The 25,236-nt window shown below is 45.5% G+C and overlaps 1 protein-coding gene across 2 annotated transcripts in view; it reads right to left on the bottom strand.

The window, feature by feature from the left end:
* Positions 1-20,955, bottom strand: part of fbln2 (fibulin 2) — a 70,554-nt gene extending 49,599 nt beyond the window's left edge. For both annotated transcript variants that reach the window (XM_029247775.1, XM_029247776.1), the window contains exons 1-2: positions 20,874-20,955; positions 7,538-9,359 (exon numbers count right to left, since the gene is read on the bottom strand). In XM_029247775.1, coding sequence (XP_029103608.1) covers positions 7,538-9,203 — 1,666 coding nt within the window. In that variant the 5' untranslated portion in view covers positions 9,204-9,359; positions 20,874-20,955. The remainder of the gene's footprint in view (positions 1-7,537; positions 9,360-20,873) is intronic.
* Between the last annotated feature and the right edge of the window lie 4,281 nt (positions 20,956-25,236).

The raw sequence follows: 25,236 nt of genomic DNA, 5'->3' as shown, positions 1-25,236 counted from the left end.
ACCAGGATCTAAACGCTCTCATTTCAGCACTTCTCACTGCTTGCTCTTCCACATGGGGAAAGCAGCAGAGCGAAAGGCGGATGCAGAAGTGGAGGACGGAGAAACCCCATCAATATCGGCCCCACTCCTCGTATCACGCTGTGTTATGCGAGGGAATCCGAACGGTGCAAGGCCCATCAGCACCATACATCATTTCGAAAAGTATAAGAGGGGGGTCCTGCAGCGGTGCTCGCTCCCTTAAAAATGATTCCAAGAGCTGGTATCGAAGATGGGGGGAGGGCACCTGTCTCAGTCACGGTTCACTGTCATCCTCTGAGGACAGGAGACAGGCACCAGGACGGAACCGTATCAGCGCAGCTGAATGCCGCAGAGTGTGTTCTTGCGCACGTTTCCTCCCAAGCAAATCATCAAAGCTCGCATTTTAGGCATTTCTCTTAACACTCCAGCACGGTGTTCTGTCCATGACCCTGAAAAGGGATTAAGATGGTCAACTTTCGTTTGGGCAGCATGTAACACAGCGGTTAGGGCTACCGCCTCCGACATCCTGTTTATAACACCCTCAAACAACGTACGTATCTCAGTTGTCGCAAATTAACTGCTATATAAACAGATAAATGATTCTAAGTGAAACCGCCAGACAAATAAAAGTAAAAACGTAACGTCCTCTGGAAAGCCAAGAGTCAAAAGACATATGCGGCATACTTTTGCAGTGAGGGCGCTGTGTCTCCGCCTTTTCTAGCGAGCGACACGGACACTGGGTTTACTTCTAAGAGAATGAAGACGACACAAGAGTAAAACAAGAGTAATAATAATAATACAAGAACGAGTAATGAGTTGGAAGCATGAAATAAGAAATTGAATCATAATGTGCTTAAGCATGTAATATATGTAAGCATAAATAATATTACAATATTAATCCCACATACTACATTTATATGGCTGGTGCACTAACCCCCATAGCAGGATTTATACGAGAAGGTAATTTCTTAGGACATACCGTGCTTTAGTTTATATTACTGCGTTAGTCTGGAGAAGATTGTAACTGGAGCAGGGGGTGTAGTGGTTAGTGACACCTCCATTGTGCTCAAAGGTTGTGGGTTTGAATCTCACTTTCTGCTGTAGGAGCCACGAACAAGGTACTTAACCTGCCCTGATACAGTAAAAATTACCCTGCTGTATATGCAGGTAAATCACTGTAAGCTGCTTTGGTTAAAAAAAGTATCAGCTAAACGAATATTATAAATGAGAGCTTATTTGTTCAGAGGGTTACATTTCGTTCTGCCAACAGGGGAGTCTCTACTCCGAGCCGATCCCGCTATCAAATCGGCTTACTTTTCAGGAAATTGAGGCAGAAAGCCGAAACGGCACGTCCATAAACAGGCCCCGTACCGAGGCTTTTCCTCACATTGTGAGTATTTACGGTCCACTCCCAATAGCTATTTTCATGGCTGTTGTATTTACGTATTGAACTTCAACTGGACTGCCAGTGAAAACTACCAGCCGCTTTGCTCCGCAGATATTAATTCCAGGGCATGAATTTAAAATATAGCACTCTAGCCAATAAACACTCCATAGAGGCACTGTATGGCTGGACATGAAACAGAACACAAATATTTTTCAATCTCTGAATGTATTCATCATTGAATCTCAGCATCAGCATATAGCGTCATGACTGTATGTTAAATTATAAAACGACATCAGAAGTTTCCAGTTCAGGTTTTCCGGGGCAATCATACACTCGCATTAGCAAAATTCCCTTGTTTTCACACTGTCATTTATAACTTTTTACTTGGAGAAAAGAAAAAAAAAAAAAAAAGCCTGAAAACCACGTAAAGCCACCTTAAAATATCTCAGTGCGACCACCAGGGTCACCACAACATAAATCTCCGTGCTCCATCAATTTTATGACCATAACTGCACTGCACCCATACTTTAGAGAAGAGCACCATAATGGCCCGTGGGGCTTATTGGCATTTCCTTTTGAATCGTTATGTGGTTCGTGAGCCACAGACAAAAAAAATGGACTTATAAGTATGAAGTGACATCAGGTACTATGAAACTGGCGGATTTCAAAAGCGACTGTGTCATTTCAGCTCAGCAGAGCAATGGCTTCTATGTGTTAATGTAATGAAATCAGAGATGCGACAGTGTGCGGCAAAAGAAATATCACTAGGAGTATAATTTCACAATATCATTTCACTCCTACTGGGAAAACTGGGACAGGCATGTGGGTGGGGGACCGGGCTCAGGGTGTAAAAATGGAAAATGGCCTTTTCAAGAAGCAGAGAAAATAGATAAATGGGATTTTGCAACAGCTGGATTATTATCACCTAGTATTTAACTGTTACCTTTATCCAAGGCGATTTACACCGCTAGATGCAGTCATTCACACATCTGTGCTGCAGAGCCATGTAACTCATACAAATACACAGCTAGAGTAATCAGTTCACCTGAAACATGTGCTTGGATTGTGGGAGGAAACCAGAGCACCTGGAGGAAACCCACACAGACATGCAAAGAGTACACAAACTCCACAGGATTCAAACCCTCACCTAAATGCACAGCCCAGAGCTGTGAGGCACTAGAGCTACTCCTTGAACCACTTCCCCACAAACATGTGCACCCCGAAGACATGACGAGACACCCTGTACACACCGGCAACACGCTCCACAGACTGACCTGCATCTTGGCTCATTTGGATTTTGGACTCAATGCTTTAGTAGAGCCATGCCTGAAAGATGGCCTTGGAGACTCTCCCAGCGTAGTGGTTCGAGCTGCTATCTTTGGACCTAAAGGCCACAGGATCAATTCCTACCTCCAGTTGTAGTAGCTTTGAGCAAGGTACTTACCCTAAATTACTCCAGTAAAATTACCCAGGTGTATAAATGGGTAAGTAATTGTAGGTAGCTTAACAATAATTGTAAGATGTTCTGAAGAAAACAGTCAGATAAATAAATGTAAGCAAGTAACAGTTGCAATAGGGACAGTGATGCTTCATCTGTCTCAGTGCTGTTCCTTAGCCAACACTGCTCATCACCCATTGTCTCACTGCCTAAACACACAAATGGGGGTACACGTATGACTTCCATCCATTGTTAAGAACCATTTGTCATGGCAAGCTGGAGCTTTACCTGACAACACAGGGCCAAGGGTGGAGGAGATGCACCCATGATGGGATGCCAGTCCACTGCAAGGCACCCTAAGCAGGGCTTGAACCCCAGACCCACCACACAGCAGGCACCAGCTGAACCCACTGTGCCATCATGCCCCCACGTATGAGTTCTTCTTGTAAAAATATGTATATGTCTCAGAAAGGGAACAACTTCTACCTTCAGATGCACACACTGAGATATTCATTCTTTATCAATAACTATTTCTACAGTGCAGGGTTAGAGTGGTTCACAGACTATCCCAGAAGCATAGGTGTGAGGCAGATTACTCTCTGGATGGGACAGGGCGCTCGTACACACTAAATGCGATTTATTTCCCAGTTCACGTAAACTATGTCTTTGGACTGTGGGAGGAAACCAGAGCACTCAGAAGAAACCCAAACAACCAACTAAGCACCCGAACTGCACAGTGAGTGAGATGTGTTGAAACCAACTTCAAAACCCTTAGCCAGGCCCTGTGAGATGCCAGCGCTGTCCTCTGCGCCAAAATAAGACACAAACATGCAAATGATAAAAATCCAAAGCACGCATCTCTAAAATAGATTACCGAAGGACACAGTACATCCACTGGTAAGTATCTGACCACAAAAGCAGGCTGAGGGTACGTTTTGTACAGCTCAAATACTCACAGATTGCCGGCTGCGGTAACATGACAAGTTGTTTTTTTGGTAGAAGAAGGAAGTGCAGCCTCCCTCACAAACACCCCCCACAGACCAATTAGTGGGGGAGGATCTACCTGCGGAGAGACCGAGGGCTCCCAGCCTGCGCGGGCTGTTTGTCCTGGACTGGGGCCAGCTGGCCCACAGGAAGACCACTAATTCCCCTCCTTATCTGGCCACACTTCGGGGCATGAAAGAAGCAGGAAAGCACGAGCGGAGGGGAGTGCTGCAGTCACCGAGCTGATAAGAAACCAGAGGAACCCGTCGCAAACCCAGCTTGATGACCGCAGCGGGATGGATGACAGAAACCATCAAACCAAAGAATCCACTTGCAAGAGTTCCTCTATCACTTTACCGGATCATTAACACTGGTCACCAGCATAGGTCATTATGAGTAACACCCATAGGCCATAATTCCACTAATGCAGAGGTTCTTAACCGTTTCTGGTCTATGGACCCCTTTAAGAATCTCACAAAAGCTGGAGACCCCTCCTAGTATGAGCTCACTCCACTTGATGAGAAAATACTGCCAAGGATCCTCTAAAGATACAGAAATATAGTTGGGACTTAGGACGGTACTCAACTCACAACTCGAACTGTTAATTGTTACAATCTGAAATTTAAAAATTGAAATTTACTTATGAATGCAGTTTCCCTGCAGGCCTTCATCACTACATCCAGACATTAAAGATAGTTTTCTCATCCATTGCTGTACACATTCATGATCATACTTCACACACTTAAATTCCATACTGTAATAAATATGGTTACAACTGAGTGCTGTCCTAAGTATTCTTTATCTCAAAAAATTATCATTGCAATTATTTTCAATGAATCCTGGTTATTTTCATATACAACTGTTTCATTTACATTACCTTTATTTAGGAGATGCTTCTCTCCAAAGCGATTTCCAATGAACTCTATGCAGTGTTATCAGCCCACACACCTTATTCACCATGGTGACTTACACTGCTAGATACACTACTTACACTGGGTCACTCATCCATACATCAGTGGAACACACACATTATGGGGAAACCTGAACAGCATGTCTTTGGAGTGTGGGAGGAAACCAGAGCACCCACAGAAAACCTGTGCGGACAACATTCAAACTCGACACAGACTGAGTGGGGATCAAACCCACGTCCTCTCGCACCACCCAGGTGCTATGAGACAGCAGCGCTACTCGATATGCCACCCGTTTACTTTTAACATGAGTTAGACAGCGGATCCCTCGTTAAGATTTTCTGCATTAATGGCCGCAGCAACGTGGTGTTGCAGTATCTGGAGAAGATCAAATAAAATAGACACAATATGCCTTCCAGCTGCAGTCAGAGCTTCATTTCCAAGGTGAATAAATTCAGATTTGAAACGTTTTAAGACAATATAAATCATAGTTGGCTGCAAACGTGTGCATGCTTAATTTGCTGGGTGAAATGTTCAATACATAAATGCCGTCAAGTCCAAGGCCGAGGAGCTTTTGCTTTCTCTACCAGATGGTTCCTGCTAACTCCTGCAGCTAATTAAGAACGTACACGTCATGGCAGTGGAAGCAGCACGAGGCCCTGAGTGGCCCTCTCCCGGGCTGGTGTGGGCTCCGTACTGCGAGGATGTGCTCAGCAGGAGGACGCCTTGGCTCCGTGCCTCAGTGAGCCGTCTGCACTGAATATTTACACGCCCAGGGTACGATTTCCACCGCCTGCCTATAATCTTCAGTCCTCATGCGCAAGGATGACTCACACCTTCATACTGCACTTCTTTCAGAAAAACTGTCGGCAGTGAGAAAAATAGTAGTGGTAGCAGTACTGGGGCTGAAAAAAGATGCAGTCGGAGCACAGTCTTACAGAAATTATTTCTTCACCCTCAAAATACTGGATTCACACGCTTCTCTTACTCTTAATTCATATGAGGGAGCAAGCTTGGGTGACACGGTGGCATAGTGAGTAGTGTTGCTGTTTCACAGTGCCTCGGTGATACGAGAGGATGTGGGTTTGATCCCTGCTTAGACTTTATAGAGTTAGCATGGGTGCCTTCTGGGTACTCTGGTTTCCTCCCACACTCCAAAGATATGCTGCTCAGGTTCCCCCATGGTGTGTGAGTGACAGAGAGAGAGTCTTCCACTGATGTATGGATGACTGACCCAGTGTATCTAGCAGTGTAAGTCACCATGGTGAATAAGGTGTGTGGGCTGATAACACTACATCGAGTTCCTAGGAAGTGGCTTTGGACAAAAAAAGCATCTGCTGAATGAATAAATGTAAGCTTACTCTTAAAAAGCAGCAAATATGGACATGCCATGTTAGTGCCTGTCATATACGTAGGGGTTTGGTCTAATACAGTGGTTCCCAAACTTTTTTGATGGCAAACCAGAATCCAGTCTTGATTTGACACTGGTATATGTGGTGTTTGTGCAGTCATTTTAACACGTAGTTTTACAGAATTACAAATATTTACTGCTGCTTTAATTACGAGCCCATTGCATGGGGGGTGCGGTGGTGAGATGGGTTTGGCCGGGTCCCCTGCGTGGCAGGTCTGGGGTTTGAGCCCTGCTTGGGGTGCCTTGTGATGGAGTGGTGTCCTGTCCTAAGTGTGTCCCCTCCCTCTCCAGCCTTGTGCCCTGTGCTGCTGGGATGAGCTGTGGTTTGCCACGACCCCACTTGGGACAAGTGGTTGTAGACATTGTGTCTGTGTTGCATATCGGACAGCGTGGTGGTTAGTGAAAACAGATGGATGTATGGAACATCTCAAATTGATCTGTGAGGTTAATCCCCAGTAACGCTTGAACATTTCTGGCTCGGAGACTGTTTTGTGGCCCTCAAGAACATCTAACTAATTTGCGAACAACCGGTCTAATACTACCCTCCCAAAAGTTTCTGGACTTTTCAAGCACCTACACTCATCCACAGTTACCTTTCATTAATCGTTCCTGAAAACAAACCAAATAACAAAATTTATTCAGACTTATTACTATGGGGAAAAAAAAATCCCATCGGAGAAAAAAAAAATGCTGATTTGTTCCAAATTCACCCTGAAATCACTCTGCCTAATGCCTAAAAGGAAGCCTAACTTCACAAGGTAAAAGCCACATAAAACATACAAATAGAATAACAATTAAAATGATATATCATTAATTTATAAAATACAATGATTTCATAAAACTTTCCACATTTGCGTGCGTGGACTGACTTGAGGAAGAGAAAGACTTAATCGCATTTAAACGGATGAATTATTAGAGGACTAAAACTCAACGTTGCCAAACAGGGGATGCAAACACAAATACGACTCCACAAGCAAGACCACAGAGTGCCAGAACGCAACCGAGCGCATGGGTACACAGTTCCCACAATGCAGTGCGTCTCACAGTCTCTCTCACACAGCTACTTGGCGCAGTTTTCAAACGCGGCGTCAGTTTGTCGTGGCAGAACCAACATCACAGCCCAGGCTAAATGCTGCAGGCCGGATGAACGAAAATCCAGACCAATTAACAATAAGTGGTATAAAAATTGCGGACCAGATTCGTGGAAAACCAGATATCGAAAAACCGGAAAATGAAGGACGAGTGAACATTTACTGCGAAAAAGCACTCGCTTATCTATACATTTATCACCTTTTGTTATATATAGAGATTTTGCTTGTTTTCTTCTCGATGAACTCTATCGAAATATAGTCGAGTGGAGGTCAATGGCTGCCAGCGGTTCACTCACTCACCATGCTGCTCTGGAAGAGAGTCCACAACGTTGGGTCCATCCTCTTCCTGGGCTTGGTACTTAGGGCGGGGCTGTTGCTGGATCTGGATCGACTCTTCCTCGTCCACCTTGATCTTAGCGGTTGGTTTGCTGGTCGGGCTGAATTGTACTGCGGTGACCGTGTTGTGTTCAGGTGCCCCGGAGGGTGTGCTGCGGTCCACCGGATGCTCGCTGTCGCCTCCTAACACCGTGCTACCATCCTTCACGTGACCATTATGTGTCTTTACGTGTTCACGGCTAACTGACGTGTCTCCGGGGCTGAAGCTCGCATTCACTGCCATCGCACGACTGCCACTTCTGTGCTCGGGTTCACCATCAATGACACGAGACACACCTTTTCCGCTGACTGTGTTGTTAATTTGCATCACATGACCACGGTGTATGACATTGAGTTCACTGTCAACCACATGAGGTGTACCTTTTACAGCGACACGAGTGTCCAACTCCCTCACGGGTCCGTTGGGTTTGCTTCTCTGTCCGTGGTCAACTCCATATAACAGATCTTTTTCACCATGTTCTGAAATATCTTTTGGTGTGACCAGCTTTTCTCCATTACTGCTGCCTTCTTTCACAAAGCCAGACCCCTGATGATACGTTTGAGCGTCTTGGTGTACCTCCTGCTCCACTGTTGTCTCCTGGAGAGCTGTGGTGGTCTCATCCAACGTCTGTGGAGCATCAGTACTCTCTCCTTTTTCTTCCTCTACGTCATGACTTCCAAATCTCTCTCTAAGTTCATGCCTTGCTTCATCAAGTCCGGTGGGTGGAGCAGGACTTCTCGGATCGGTCACAGGAATCACAGGAGGTTCTGTTGGCGTGGCCAGAAATTGAGGAGTTTTTAAAGTATCCATGGGCGAATAGTCGTAATCCATTTGCTCTTCCTCCTCCTCTTCTTCTTCTTCGTCTTCTTCTCTTAAGAGGGGAGGGGCTTGTTCACGATTTGGGGTATTTTTAGAAGGCGGGAGGTTGTCAGAGCGTATCAGACTGTACAGCGTGGAACTGCGGTCCTCAGCCCCATCCCGGTCGAGGATGTAAGGGCGGTCGAAGGGTGTCTCGGCTGCAGCGTCCTCGGTAGTGGTGGCCAGCACGGGCTTCTGTACTTGCTGGGGGTTGCACTCAAGGATGGGGTAGCACATGAGGTCGCCGCCATCGGTGGGGCAGTGGCACACCTGGCATGGGTCCATGTGGAACGTATGGCCCGCTTCGTACTTCTGCTCGTGGTGGATGCAACCCACGCGCTCGCATTGCGCGCATCCATCGGCTGGGTGCGAGGTCTTGATGCAGTTGGCCGGGATCTCAGGGCAGGGGATGAAGTGGCAGCCGATCCTCCCGCCACCCATCGGGCACGAGCACTCGGTGCTGCCGAAGTCCACGAAGTAAGACTCCCCCTCGGGCACCTTGCCGTTGCGGAAACCGGCGTTGACGCAGTCGTAGTACTGGTAGCCCTCGCAGGTGCAGCCCGTCTGCAGGCAGGACGCGCAACAGTCGCCGCTCTCCAGCACCTCCTCGATGCAGTTCTCCAGCAGGGGGCAGTCCACGCCGGTGCAGTCCCTCCTACCCAGAGAGCCGCTGACGGACAGCAAAAGCATCCCCCCGAAAAGCGCTGACGCAGCGAGGCCGCCACCCGCCATTCCGATCACTTCGAAACGCTCTTAAAAATAGACAAGTCTGTATCTAAACGATTCAAGCTGAGGGCAGGAGACCTTGATCCGCCGCAGTCCTCGACGAAACAAACTAGGCCGAAGCTCCTTTCATTAACTTCATCAATTTCCTCCACCTTGGGAAACCTATAAAGGAGAAAGAAAAAAAAAATCCATAAGAAACAGATTTCCTGTTGTGCACTTTAAGCGTGCCTCAAACTCCAGCATCTGGCCACGAAGCTGAGCTCTCAGCGTAATTTTATTGCCGCAAGCTTGTCGGGAGCCTCGAACTTGTAATTTCACAAATTATTGTGTTAAGGCCGAGTGTAATGAGCAGGGGAGTCTTGAGCGCATTGCCGGGGTTTCGAGGAAGTCTGTGCTGAGGCTCCGAGCTTCAGGAACGTCCTGTTTGACATAATGGCTTTTTCAGGGCTGCTGGCAGGGACCTGCAGGAGTGCGATTCTTCTTACAGCAGCGGAACAAGCACCCTTAGGAGCGTCGTTTAGGTGACTCCTGCATTACCCTGGCAGCCACACCGCATGACGACAGCGCCAATTAAGGCATATTTCTGCCTCGATCGCTCGCATCGGGACTCCATCTGAGTAGAAAATTAGGTGTTTAGTAGGAAAAGTGGATTTTTAAACTGTCTTCTACCCTGCAGTGAAAGAGTTGGACCTTTAACTTGAGCGAAAGCCACAAGCGGCCAGTTTTCAAAGTGTGCATGTTAATTATTGCAAAAAATAATGAATATATAATAAGAATAACATATACTGGATGACAATCATCAATCATACATATGATAATTCATAATGCTTTTTTATTTTCACAAACTGTTTTGATTTTCTTTATTTCAGCAAAACACATAACTCCAGAGGACGAGGGAAATGAAACTAATGCACGGTAAAATGTTTAATAATGGAACCTCTTTTTTTTTTAAACACCCCTTATTATGAAGCTGCTGTATTTTCATTAAAACACTGTATTTTACTCATACCCTCATTATGTTTCAACACCCGTATATGCGTTACAGCTTACGAAGGCAAGTTATGTAGACAGAAATTAAAGTTATGCTATTAAGCCTTCCTTTGATGATGCATGGAAGGGATATTAAAGAAACAAGCAAGGTTAACAGCTGAGTTTTACTGGTTCTTGAAGTTAGTGCAGAAATCAGAGCTGCTGAACAGTTTCATACACGTGCAGCACATGGTTCATACCTCACACTTAAATAAAGTTTTCATTGCTATGAAAGTTGTTGCCTACAATCTCATATGAAAACGCCAGACAGACTGAATACATTTAGATGTCTAGAACCAGTCATAAGCCTGCATGTGATTATTGGCTGAGATTACAGGAAAAGTGATTTTTTTGAAACAGCCAAGTAACACTGTGGCTTGGAAATGGTTAAGAAGAAAAGGAATCTGTCGAACATACAGCACTTCAGAGCGCTGAGCTGCGAAGACCAACGTGTCACGTTGAGCGCGGAAGGTCTTTCCAATATCCTCGACTCATGAATTCCAACCCTCAAAAGACACTTTTTCGTCCGACGGGAAGTTCTCCTCCGCCGCAAAACCCTGGCAGCTCACGTTCAAAGGGATGTTTGTGCATCGGCAGGATCGACAAAGCCTGGGACAGGTATTTTCTCACATTTGACGAGAACATTCAAGAGTGATTATGAGCCTTTTCACGGTAAAGAGCGTAGTTAAAATAATTACGTTTTTGCTTTGACTCATGCAGCATCGGTGCCAGACTGGGGGAACGACGCGTTGTCCTCTGTATTAAATGCCACACGGATTAAGCTAAAGCAGGCGCCTAACACTGCCTCTCAGCGGCTCCGGGTTCAATTTTTTTCCAAAGCTCAGGCCTTTGGTTTCCAACCATCAGGATGTCCCTCAAGCAACAACATCTCACATTTCACTGAAAGTGCATCAAATGCCTGTTGAGTTCCCCCTTGGGGGGGAGCACTGACGACTTCCAGCTCAAGCTCAGGAGAGCTGTACCCAGGGATACGAGTTGCAGTCCTTAATCCCGCTGCCAGGCGGCCGTCCCCGTTCGTACACCACACGACGACGTTTCACATCTTGCCGTCATCTCACACGGCAGCAGCTGAGGAGGACAAGCTCGACGGGATGGTGAAACACAGCCCCGCGCACAGTTTCCTTTCAACACCTACACTTTGTAGCCATTCTATAGGGAGACATCAGTGCATTAGTGGAACAGTTGTTATCCACGCATTATCACTAACCGTGAGCGTGTAGCACCAGCCATCATCTCACCTGCGACACAACAACCTGAGCATTTGCAAAAGCAAACTAATTAATGTAGCATTTAAACATTTTTAAATATCGCAATTTCTGTATTCATTTGCACAGAATAAAAGATTCATTCATTATCAATAAATACTTGACCAGTACAGGGTCGTGGTGATCCACAGACTATCCTGGAAGCATAGGGTGTGAGAGGCAGAGTACAGGTAGGATGCCAGTCCATTGCGGAGTGATGGCACCTTCACACTCATTCTTTCGCATACGCACATACACGCGCGCACACACACACACACACACACATCACAAACATCAGTATAGAGTCACCCTCTGCAACACATATTTGGACCATGGGAGGAAACCAGAGCACCTGAGCGAAACCCCCACACGCACAGGGCACACGCGCCTTCATATTCAATACAGATGGAGCTGGATTCAAAGCCACATCCAAACAGGAACTATGAGGCACCACTGTTAAGTGCTCTACCACAGTTCTGCCCTTAACATCTAATGCATAATAAATTCATGCATAACTTTATTAAAAAAATCAAAATATTTATTTCCCTTAGAGACTAATAGGAATTACTTTGCTCAGTTAATGCAGGAAACTTCTTTAAAAAGTAAAACCAGATTGAAGGGCTGAAGCAGCAGTCAAATTAGTCGTGCTGTTGTTTAGACAGGGTGCATGGTGGTGCAGCAGGTTTGGCCAGGTCCTGCTCTCTGGTGGGTCTGAGGTTTGAGTTCTGTTTGAGGTCCCTTGCAAACAGACTGGTGTCCCATCCTGGGTGTGTCCCCTCCCCCTCCAGCCTTGCACCCTGTTGCCAGGTTAGGCTCCAGCTCACCGCAACCCCGCTGGGGATGAGTGGCTTCAGCCGGTGTGTGTTGTTTAGACGCATTTGGGGGTGTTCTCAGCTACCTCAGACACCAACTGTGCCCCTCGGCCATGGTGGAGCTCTTCACACAGTGTCCACAGTGAGCCAACAGTCCTTGCATTTATTATTTAGCAGACACTTTTCTCCAAAGCGACTTCCAATGAATTCTATGTAGTGTTATGAGCCCACACACCTTATTCACCATGGTGACTTACACTGCTAGATACACTACTTACACTGGGTCACTCATCCATACATCAGTGGAACACACACACTCTCTCTGTCACTCACACACTATGGGGGAACCTGAACAAGCATGTCTTTGGAGTGTGGGAGGAAACCAGAGCACCAGGAGGAAACCCACGCAGACACGGGGAGAACATGCAAACTCCACACAGACTGAGTGGGGATCGAACTAACGTCCTCTTGCCCCATTCAGGCACTGTGAGACAGCAGCGCTACTCGCTGTACCACCCACCTTGCCGCTTTAGTCCTTGTCACGTCACTAATTGCTCTTGGGTTCGGTAAAAAAAGAACCTGCTCTGTCAGAAAAGCCCCCAAAGTGCCTGATCTGAAAAGACTCTTGCTGCAGGACTCGGCAAAGACGAACGGAGCAGAGCAAAGCCACGGTCCCACGGGAAAGGAAACCCAGGCCGAGCTGCACTCGTACACTGCCGCTGGAATATGCAGAAATTACACAAATTAGCAGCTATGGCATGTACAGCCAACTACTCATTGAACACGGGATGTGCCTTCACTTTCTTTTCTCTTTGCCTAATAATAAATGTGAATTTAAAGACTCTGTATGGCCACTTGTGTTTGAAACATAGTTCCAGGAAAACTTTTGGGATGCTGTAAACATTAATGACATGTGAGACGCTGTGCTGGCGACCGTCGGAAGTGGCACAACGATGCAAAACTGCAAACAGTCTGAAAATGAACATGTATCTTGGAAAGAAAGAGAAAATATTTCACTTAATGACTGAAAACAATAACGCCAGCCAGGTATTACCGCTGTAACCCGCAGCAAGGGTTCAACAATAGCGTCACATCCACAGGGAAGGAATTTATTTGGTTTAATCTGGAGCACTGACAAAAAACAAAAAACAGCTCAACACTAAGTAACTAATTACCATAATCCTACAGTAACACTTCTACGCAACACCGACACACAACAAACACGGTTAAGGAGAACAGACAGAACCGTGGGGCTCTGAAAAATGCCGTAGTTTGAACGTTCAAAAGATGAGGAGAAAAAGAGTTTCATTCGTTTCCTTCTATTACACGTGATAAATCACAACCCAGATCCTGCTTTTGGAAAAGATATGCAAACGTATGGTCATTATAGATTCCTGCCAGATGGTAAGAATAATCTGCTTCTGTGGTCCACACCAGAAAGACCGCCTGCGACCATGTGGTTGACGTATTCCAACTTACATTAACATTTATTCATTTAGCTGACGCTTTTCTCCAAAGCGACTTAGAATGTTAACGTTACAGTTATTTCAAGCCTATAATTATTTACCCATTCATGCAGCTGGGTATTTTTACTGGAGTAATTTAGGGCAAGTACCTTGCTCATGGGTACTACAGCCAGAGGTGAGATTCGAAACTGTGATCTTTGGGTCCAAAAGCAGCAGCGTCAACCATGATGCCACCAGCTGTTCTTAATTCCGATAAAAAGTTAGCATTTGACCTGCGTCATAATCCCGAGTGGAGGGCGTGGTGGTGTGGCAGGTTTGGGGTTCGAGAACTGCTTGGGGTGCCTTGCAATGGACTGGCGCCCTGTCCTGGGCGTGTCCCCTCCCTCTTCGGCCTGTGTTGTCGAGTAAGGCTCTGGCTTGCCGCAACCCCGCTTGGGACAAGATTGTTCACAATGCCATAATTTCGGGTAATTTTGTAATTTTTGGTCACCTTTATGGAACTTCTTACCTGGTGCTACCTGAGCACCCCAATAAACCCGGCCGCCTGTCGTCCTTTGCCCTGTATTGACTTACAGCTTCATACATTTGCATTTTCTCGACATGCCTCTGACGATTCCATCTCTACATTTTTGAGTCTGGTATCAGTTATTCTTTTAATTTTTAAATGCTGCAGTTCAAATCGGTCCGCTGGCACACCTCGTAAAAGGGAAAAGGTACTAACAGCTGCGCTGAACTGAGCGCCGTCCCGCGGAGCTCGTTAAACCTCAACGGGTGAAACCCAACGGCCGGCGTGAGCCGAGGAAACGTGCGCTGACGGATTTACGGCGAGCGCGAAAGTGATGTCGCGGGCCAGTCGCTTCGCACGCAGGCAGGGACGTAGATTAGAGCAAGGAGTGGGGGTGCTGTCTCTTTCCAGCCGTATCAGTTTTCCTCTTTAAGAGCACACTGCAGAAGCCCGAAGCAAACACGACCCCAATCTCGCCCCTCAAAGATGCCCTTCTGCTAGTCGGGCAGCCGATCGATGATGTGTGACAGCAGCTATGAGCCGCCGACCTGACGACCCCTAGAAGTGCGAACGGATTGCGTTAGGCTCATTAAGCTCGCCGGGCTCCACCCTGCACCGCTCTCTGTGCTCCCTTTTCCTGCGTCTGGAATAACTGAAACATTGATTCTCATTTCAGCGTACTGGGTTGCAGCTACCTGCCGAGGTAATAGTGGTGAGCGACGCCAGACGGGGCCCTCGGTTGTGTCCGTTGGCCTCCTGCGGCAGTCCGATAGCCCCCCGGGGCATGGCTAGCTGGCTGGCACCAGAGCTACGGCAAACCCTCCGTCACCGTGTTCTACCACATTTCACCCAAAGCGTCCTTCCCTTAATGCTTCCTTCAGTTGGTTCAAATCCCACCTCCTGCTGTAGTCCCATTGATCAAGATATTTATCATGTAAAAGTTCTAATAGGGGACAGCTGGTAGTGTAGTGGTTAGAGCTGTTGCTTTTGGATCCAAAGGTTGTAGGTTTGATTCCCCCTATAGCTGTAGTACCCTTGAGCAAGGTGCTTACTCTAAATTTTTCGAGTAACCTTACCCAGCTGCATAAATGGGTAAATCATTGTAGGAAGACTAATATTATAAGTTGCTTTGGAGAAAAGCATCAGCTAAATGAATACGTGTAAATTGTTACGCTACTGTATTAATGGGTAAATCAGTGTATTTAGCTTAGCGTACAAACCTCACATTGTAAGCTGCTGTGAAGAATCCCTAAATGAATCAGCAGGTTTCTCTCCTACACGTTCCGTGCAGTAGCTCCTGTTGTACTATTCTTGATCAAGGTACTTACCCTGAAATAATACATTAAAAATGGATAAATCACTCAACGTCACTCTGCAGAAAAGCTGCAGCTGAGCGAACAGATGAGAACGCAAAATATTCAAACAGCGAGTGCATCCAGAGAATCGTTTCGACAGAACCTTGACCAGGCACACGGTACGAGTCGCTACAGGTTAGGCGATGATGTCATGTTGTACAACCCACTGGGAACACCAACATAAACAAGGTGGAAAAAAAACCTCACTTCTCTAACACTGACACCAAACTGAGAATGCCTGATCCCCATAATTCCCAAATCCTTGTCCATCTTACAAGCTCTCGCCGAAAGAATATTCCAGAAAGACCGTGCATAAGAGTCTTCGCTGGTCATTCGTTTTATTGGCCCAGCTGTTGAACCAAAGGCAGTCATCCCTCACGCAGGAGCAAACCTTTGCATGTAGCCGTGTCCAAATTGCTGGAACGAGCAGAAGCGCGATCTGTGAAGTAACAGCTGTCAAAATGCCATCTGTTACCTTGGGAATGCTGCGCCGCCGGCCGCATGAACGTCTTGCTCTTTCCACAAGTGCGCAGCTTCCCTCAGACGGGCCACACCCCTGAAGACAATACGCAGCTGGGATGAAGACAACGGTGTGCTTTTGCTTCACCAAACAGCACGTGAGACGGAGGCTCACATGCTGTAATCCTGCCAAAACGTTCCCATGATGACGAGGAGCTGATCTGTCCCTACAACGCAGCAAGAGCGCTGTGCTTCCCCACCTCTGGCTGCGTGGTGGGTCCACTCACAAGGGTCCAAAATAGAGAACCTGAAGGCTCATGTTCCCTGGTGAAATGAGCTCCCTACGTTCCTCGGAGCTGCTGAATCCCTCCCGGCATTCACTAATTGTCTCAAAACACATCTCTTTCAAAGGCATGTCTCTCCCGATCTCTTAACTGCTCCATAAACTTGCATCACACCCCCTGTCACCACCAGCTCTGTGTTTCCTATCAGCTCTATACACAAGTACTGGTGACATGTGTACTGGTAAACACTGTGGTGTTGGACACACTGATTGAGAATCGTGAGTCTGCACTCTTTGTCTGTTGGTGAAATGCACTTCTGTTTATTCCAAGTTGTGTTTCACTTTGGAGAAAACGGGCTGCAAAATGAATAAATGGACTTGGGCTAAATGAGTAAATGTAAATGTAATTATCCAGTCATATTTGGGGTATTTCCCTGTGGGATTCATTTTCAGCTCAGTGTGGTCAAATACTGGTCAAATGTGAATTGTCAGTGGTCCAGACAAAGTGATTAAAAGCTGTTCTGAATATGTGGAGAATGGCATCGAGTTACTGAGATGGTGTTGCGTCCTTTCCAGGGTGTACCCTGCCTCACGCCCTACGCTTCTGGAATAGGCTCTGGACCTCCACAACCTTGACTTGGAGACGTTTGCGAAAAATGGAACAGTAAAAAAACAGGTGTCGAAATAGTCCAAATGGAAAAGATTCCGAGCTTTGGATAGTTTTATTGCCCATTTTTATGGTTTTTGAGATAATGTATTTTATTTTTAATAACAATAATGATGACAGTTTTATTGAACTTTGTGGAAGTTCATTTTAAATAAGTTTTCCTAACAGAATGTGGGTATCGTCAGTCGCTGACTTGTGGGTGGGTCTTGCTTTTGTTTCCGATTCGACTGTCACACTTTTGTCGCCCTATTTTTGCATTTGAAATGATTTATTCTGTTACGTAATGACGGATTGTTCTGGATTTCCGTTTGTTGCTTTTAATGACAGTACTGATGACAGCTTAATATGCTTTGTGCAATTTTATGTGGGTTCATTTATAGGTGCTGTCTGTTATTGTAATAAGAGTTTGTCTCTGTGTGAGAACTATATTGTGTTCTTGGTATTTGATTTGTTTTGATTTGTTTTCTGTATTTTCTGTGTATTTTGGTGTTTTATAATTTATTTTTTTTTAATTTAATAAAGTTTGGGGAGATTATACATAACACTGTATCAAGAGCTTTGATTTATGTATGAGTTCCCTCAAACTGATGTCCACCACACACTCTCACACAACTATTGGATTAGTGTGTATAAAGTTGGGCTCCTCGTTAAAAGGAGGTCCTCTGTGTGTGTGTGTGTGTGTGTGTGTGTGTGTGTGTGTGCTGAAAATCCCACATGACTCCATCGGCTCTCGGCCTCCTCCGCTCTTTATCCCCCTCGTACCCGAGCCCGAGGACCAGAACAGACTCACACAGTCAACTCGCATCTAAAGAGGCTTCGCAGCAGGGCTGAGTAGTTAAAGTCACCCCATGTGGACACGGTGCGTTCCTCTCCGCGGACACCTGCGCTCTTCTTCCGTGTGCACCGTACGGAGACGTACCTGCTCCGACACGCCTCTGTTTCCCACAACTCTAAAAGCGACGTCTGAAACGGTCCTTGGTTGTCCAGCAGAGCAGCAACTGAAAGAGTGAAAATCTCAGGCAACGATTTAGCTGAAACAGCCACTGGGAAATGGACCAGATTTGGTATAAAAAGTTGATTAATGCAAATCTTAGAATTTTACCATGATTTACTGCTGTCCTGTCCACGGAACTGTTATCGGAATGATTCTATGTGTTTGACTGTAAAATTTAAGCAAAGAATCTGTCTTGGAGAGTCCAACAGGCGTTACTGTCAAGTCCTCCAGAACCAGTGATGGTTGATGCCATCAGAGAGGAGGCTACCAGTAACGTGGTAAGTAATAAATGTACTGTATATATTATTTATGAAGGCTAACTTTTGAATACATTTTAACAAATATTTATCAAACATTCTCTGCAATGTGCCCTGCCTTGCTTCCTAAGCTTCCAGGATAAGCTCTGGACCCCCGTAACCCTACAATGCCCAAGTAGATGATTGTAATAGTTGGACGGACAATCGTGCCAGAATTGGTTTTTCATGCCTTGGAAATTCATCATAAGTCTGAAAATGAACACGAGTCATGACAACAATTGCATGATTTTGGGGTGTTAAGAATCATTGCAGTAACGAAAGAGGTGAAAGTACAAGGCCTCCAGACTGGAGTATCGCAGTGTCCCCTGTGCAGAAAAGCAAGGCTGGTATAAACGCTGCTCCTGCTGCCGCCGACAACCACGACCGCATCATAAAATAAACAGGAAAACTGCTCTGAGCCCCGACTATTCAGCTGTCACAGCATCAGCACCACACAACATGTTGATTTTCCCCCAGCAACCACAAGTCCACCTTTCAATTATTTAATCACCGCCTGGATAAGAAATCTGAGCGCTTCTCTCTGACAGCACCCACACTGAGGAACAGACCCAGCCACTTGAACTCCCACCCATCTTCCCATTTATTTAGGAGACACTTAAGCAACTTCCAGTGAACTCTATGTAGTGTCATCAGCCCACACACCTTATTCACCACAGTGACTTACACTGCTAGATACACTACTTACACAGGGTCACTCATCCATATGTCAGTGGAACACACTCCGTCACTTACACACTATGGTGTACCTGAACAGCATGTCTTTGGAGTGGGAGAGGAAACCAGAGCAACCAGAGGAAATCCAAGCAGACACAGGGAGAACATGCAAACTAAACCCACACTGAGCAGGAATCAAACCCACACCCTCTTGCACCACCCAGGCACTATGAGACAGCAGCGCTACTCGCTGCACCGCCCTGGCGTTCGACAGTCACAACACCTCGAACCCAGACACAAGTTGCTAAGGCCTTGCACCCCGAAGAGATACTCTTGCCCTATTCTTGCCTTACCTGGAGGTCCTGTGCACCTATTCCAGCACAGAAGTACTTGAGCATATATTAAATATATTTCATAAGCATTACATTTTTTTTTTCCATTTCACTGACACCTTTGTCAAAAGGACCTTACTGTGGGACACTGGAGTCGCCTTTCATCTTCAGTGTTCTAGTCTTTACCTTTACAAAGCACATGCTCTGCATACGGGACACGTGAAAATGTGCAACTTCTCACTTTGCAGCCTTCGGCACCTTGCGCTGTATTTCACAGCAGTTGAAGTAGCAGTTATGGCACTGAAAGACCCGGGTTCGAATCCAACCTCCTGTTCTAGTAAGCTTGATCAATTTATTTACCCACCCTGAATTCTTCTTCTTCTTCTTTAATCCTCTTTGCTCCAGTCGAAACACAGGGCCTTCACTGCATGTCTCCATCGGTCTCTGTCCTGGGCTGCCCGCTTTGCCTCTCCCCAGAACATCTTGATCACTTACCCTGCCTTACTCAGGTAAAAATTATTGAGCTGTATAAATAGATAAATCACTGCAAGTTGTTTGGCGGACAAAGGTCACGCTGTAAGATGCCTTGGACAAAGGTGTCAAGAGAAATCAATAAATGTGATTCTTATGAAATATATTAGTACATGCACTCATTTTTGTGGTGAAAGAAGGTGTGTGTTGGGAAAACACAGTAAAGGTCTAACAGATCTCATCTCTCCAATACGACCTTCACAGCCTTTGCTCCACTTGTGTTGAAGGTCCACCACCGGAGGGGCTTCAACACCACATTATACTGACTGCTGGAGCTACAGCTGTTGGTTCTCATTTCTTATCATTTGATGAAATAATTCCTCATAAAAGTTTACTTTTTACTGTTATCAGGAACCAATAGCAAGGTGCTCTATATAGACAATGGGAAGCCAAAACACACACAGCTGCAAAAAAGTGAGGAAAAACACCTGTATTAGTCACATTATTACTTGAAATGAGACCAACAAGCACTTTTTAAAAAACTTTTACTCAGTTTTCTTAAGAACTTTCTCCGGCCACATGCATCAGTCAAAAAACACATCCGTACTACATCCATAAAAACTTGTTCAAGATGTTAAAAAAAAAAAAAAAAATCAATAGTAAAACAGGAGAATATTTACTGACTCAAGCAGTCTTTCTATGTTTGTTTGTTTGTTTATTCAGCTGGATTTACTGTTTTGTTTGCAGCAAACGGCAGCAGAAAGAGCCGCGCGCGCGACTCTGTGTGTGTGTGTTCGCTTTGAGCTGAATTAAATCACAGCTCCGCTCGGACTCAACTCCCTACATACTTTTCCGCTCAGAACAGACGGGTATTTAAAAAAGAAAAAAAGCAAAGCTTTATAATTTGCGACTCGAGTCCTGCGCGTGCACTTGCTTGGGGAGCCAATGCAAAGGCAAAGGCAAAAAAAAAAAAAAAAAAAAAGAAAGAACAACAACAACAGTAAGAAGGACATGACGCATAACAACAAACAAACTTTTTGAAAATGCAGGGCTGTGTCTGTCCTTACCGAAATGTTGGAAGAAGCCACTCGGCTCCGCGGCTCCGAGGAGGTGGACCTGCAGCACCGCCGGGCCGCCTGTTATCGGACCGCTGCGATCAGCCTCCTCCTCCCCCCCCCTTCACCCCGACGCCCCTCCCCGGAGCGCGAGCCGGGAACGGAACGAAGGGCGGGGCCAGGCGGCCAGAGCGAGCGGGGCCACGAGCGACGCCCACGAAGCGAGCCGAGCCGCGCCGCGCCACTTGTGCGATGTGCGTTCGTCCCTCCTTCTAGCGACTTCAGAAACTAGTGTTGAGCCCCTGCACCTTTTGTGCACCGGATGCTGTACGCGTGTCTTTCGGCATGGATCGAACTTGTTCCTTTTTCCCATCAGTCCACACTCATAACATCCTAACGGCAAAGTGTGAAAACACGTTTTTTGGGAAATTTTGCAAATTCGCTGCAAGTAAAAACCTGAAATGTCTCATTTACATAAGTATTAGGGCCATTTATTCAGTGCTTTGCAGGAGCACCTTTAACAGCAATTACAGCTGTGAGTCTTCTTGGGAAAGCTTCTACCAGCTTTGCACACCTGGACTCCTTGGGTAGTTTCTCCTGTTCTTTGTGGTTCCTCTGAAGCTCTGTCAGATTGGATGGGGAGCACTGCAGATTCTGTAGGGGCTGCAAGTCCAAGCTCTGGCTGGGCTGCTAAAAGACATGATTCAGAGACTTGTTTGGAAGCAACTCCAGCTTTGTCTTGACTGTACTTCAGACTATGGTCATGCTGAAATGTGAATGTCTGGCCTAGTCCAAAGTTGTGTGCGTGCTGAACCGGGCCAGTTTTTCTTCAAGGATCTCTCTGTATTTGGCTCTCTTTTATCTTTCACTTAATCTTTAGCTATCTCCCAGCTCCTTTCCCTGAGAAGAACCCCGGACCATGATGCTGCCACCACCATGCTTCAGTATGTGTGTAAGGGGAAATTGGTCCAGAGACTGGTTCATGGCCCATTCATGTTTATTCTTCTTGCTGAAGAAAAACCCTTCAGTAGCCAATAAAATGCAGACCTGGACTCGTGAAATTGGAAAACCCATGAAGTTGTGTGATGGCAAAGATTGGACAATGTCTACTAGAGGGCGATTTTTTTTTTCATGAAAAACACCATAGATCAAAGGAATATTTCTGCAAAGCCCAACACACTCACAGGCATTCAAATAGCTTGTTTGTGCAACTCTTAGTGACATAGGGAGATTATGAAGGATGGGGACAACAATTTTAATCAAAAGAAATTTCATTTGTAAGATTCTGAAAGCATGAAAATAATACCTGGGATTAGTGTGCAAAAGTGGTTTGAAGAGGTAAAGTTTCATTTTGGCTCCATTTTCTCTAATATTACTTGAGATGAAAGAGGAAAAAAGAGAAAACTTTTGCATTCTCAGCAATTTAATCCTGAATGAAATGCTACATGGTTGACCTCGGTCACTTAACTTGAAAATTAAAAGAAAACGGCTGGACTCTGTAAAATGGCACTGTTGGTGTTGCAAGACTCTGCTTCTTTTTCCTGGCATCAGTGTTAACAAAAAAAGTCATGGGAACAATTTTTGGATGGGGAACCAACAGCAAAGTGCGTTCTTATACCTTGCATTAAGCTTAAGTTTTTCAGCACCCAGAATCAGTTGTACTGTCCCTCAAGGTTTGGTACCATACCACCATTAAATTAAAATAGCACAGCAGAACCAGGTTTCAGAAACATAGAGGAATAATCTGTACACCGGAAGCTGCAAATTCATACGGGCAGGTCAATAAGGCACACAGGCTAAAGGTTACAATATTTAGCTGGGTAGGTCATGTAGTGTCGTCTGAGAAGTTCCAGAGAAGTGGCCAGATATTTCACAAATATTGGTGTGACTCTTCATCTGCATCCCCAGGATGGACACACTGACACCCCCGAGAGTGTGAGAAGACAATCCGATGTGTGGGCTTTGAAAGCCCACCAGATGTGCCTCCCTGCAGCCCACCCGACTAACAGGACCCACAGGATGACGTGGAGTCCCTGAAGCTAATGACCCGGGAGTGTTTACAGGTGTCACGGTATGAACGATTTTGTGGGAACCTGGCAGCTCAGTGCTCCACATTTTATGCTCAGCTTTACCACAGTCTGAGTTCCAGAGGTTTGGCACCAGCCAAGTAAGGAAATGGACTATGTAAGGTAATAAGGGTGTACCGCATCAAAACAGATTTTTCTTCAAAATTTACTCTTCCGGTTGTGTTTGAAAAATCTAAGTCACCTTCAGAACTATTTACTATTAGCAGGAATTCCACTATTATGCTTCTTATACTATTTATCATAGTCTTTTTAAAAATATACACTTTATTTGTAAGTTTTGCCTATAGTGGAACGCACTGCATGGGATATTGTTCCTGACTATTTCACAACAAATAATTAACGGAAATGTAAAATCATGAAGATCACCTGCCAAAGCATCTGGAAAATCAAGCTTGTACACTTCAGTTGTACATTCCAGTTGTAAACTATTCTGTAGCAGAGTAGCACTGATCCCCACTCAGCTTGTGTGGAGTTTGCATGTTCTCCCTGTGTCTGTGCGTGTTTCCTCCAGGTACTCTGGTTTCCTCTCACACTCCAAAGACATGCTGTCCAAGTTCATCCATAGTGTGTGAGTGACAGAGAGAATGTGTGTGTTCCACTGATGTATGGATGAGTGACCCAGTGTCAGTAGTGTATCTAGCAGTGTAAGTCACCTTGGCGGATAAGGTGTGTGGGCTGATAACACTACACAGAGTTCATTGGGAGTCGCTTCGGAGAAAAGCATCCGCTAAATAAATAGATGTAAGTTGCATTGGTTAAACCAAATAAATAGAATCAGGTGTGTGTTATTCATTTTCTATATTTTTTTTAAAATTTAACATTTAGATTTTATACATCTAATATTTTATGGAAGAATAATGACAATCCCAACAGGACTCACACACTTTCAAGCAGCGCTATAGGTGAATGAAATAAATGTATAAGCACATATTTAACAAACACTTATAACATTTGTTGAATGTGATTACACAGTACACCTTTGTGATCCACTCAGAAGCAAGAACATTCCTCATCCATGATGCACACGCTCAGTACAAAGTTGCACAGCTATGAATTTTTTTTTTCCTTTTTAACAGGATCAATTTAGGGTAAGTACTTTGCTCAAAGATGCAACAGCCAGAGGTGGGGATCAAACCTGCAACCTTTCAATCTAAAACCAGTAGCACTAACCACTACACTACTCATTGTCTTCTTTTCATGTAAAACACATGCAGCTGAGTGACGTTTATGGAGTGCTGCCCATGAGCCATTCAAGGAGGATTATCTAGTTTAAAAGCTGTCGAAAAGTATATAAAAACCAGCTTATTTATAGCTAGATCACAGGAGCTTTGTGTTTGTGTGTCTGCTATGTAATACCGATCGGTGGAGTTAGACGGCAGTGGAAGTCACCATGCGTGGTGATCCAGGGGTGGACTGTAACTACTGAAGGGCAGAAAGATCTCCAAGTGAGCGCAAGAGTGGAAAAGAATGAGTTTCCTGAATAAATAATGAACGAGAACTGCCTGCAGAAATATTATCACACAGATCATCCCATTTCCACTGTTATCACTCATAGCCATGGGCCCTTTGAGTCCTAGGAAGCGGGTCCAGCTGCGTCGGACTGGGAAACGCTTCCCATGTGTAGGTCACGGCAGTGGCAGGACTGCGTTGGGTCTGGACCCCCCTCCAGCTGGATGAAAGACAATCGCTTGCAGATCGGGCGAGCCCCAGAACTAAAGGCCTTGGAGTCGGCTGTCTGCCGGGTAAACGAATCCCGTAACCGCAAGAGGAATTCAACGTCTCCGTTGCTCGGAGGCAGTGATTTGTACGTCTTGTTCACTCAAGTGGGTTTCGTTAATGTAAATTAATCAAGCCGCTGGACGGATACCTTTGCAAATTTATGTGCAAAACCTCGCGTGGCACTCGAGCCTTAGTTTCTCTTGGGAAGAGCCCCGGGATGCAGAATGAGCAGAGCTTGGATGAAAGAAAAGGATTTCAAAGTGCGGTGACCACCACGAGGAGGGGGGTGGAAATTAAAGATGGATGGTGTGGATTATATTTTAATTATCCCAAATGCTGCCTGTTGCTTCCAGCATATTTATTGACCTCCGCTTACGGTGTTAAGAGCAGCACTGCAGTATTTATACAAATGATGAAGATGGGAAGATGTGCAAGATGCCCTGCGCTTATTATGGATGCTCTATTTAACTTGGAATTCATTCATAATCATATCTTTACACAGTCAGTTCTGCTACAATACGACTGGCTCATAACACAAAGAATAAATAGAGCACAATTTACATAAGAAC

Source organism: Scleropages formosus, chromosome 22 (genome assembly GCF_900964775.1).
Source record: "Scleropages formosus chromosome 22, fSclFor1.1, whole genome shotgun sequence".
In the NCBI taxonomy this organism is placed as follows: Eukaryota; Metazoa; Chordata; class Actinopteri; order Osteoglossiformes; family Osteoglossidae; genus Scleropages; species Scleropages formosus.
The sequence above is the reverse complement of the archived record's forward strand: the minus strand, read 5'-3'. Positions and strand labels throughout refer to the sequence as shown.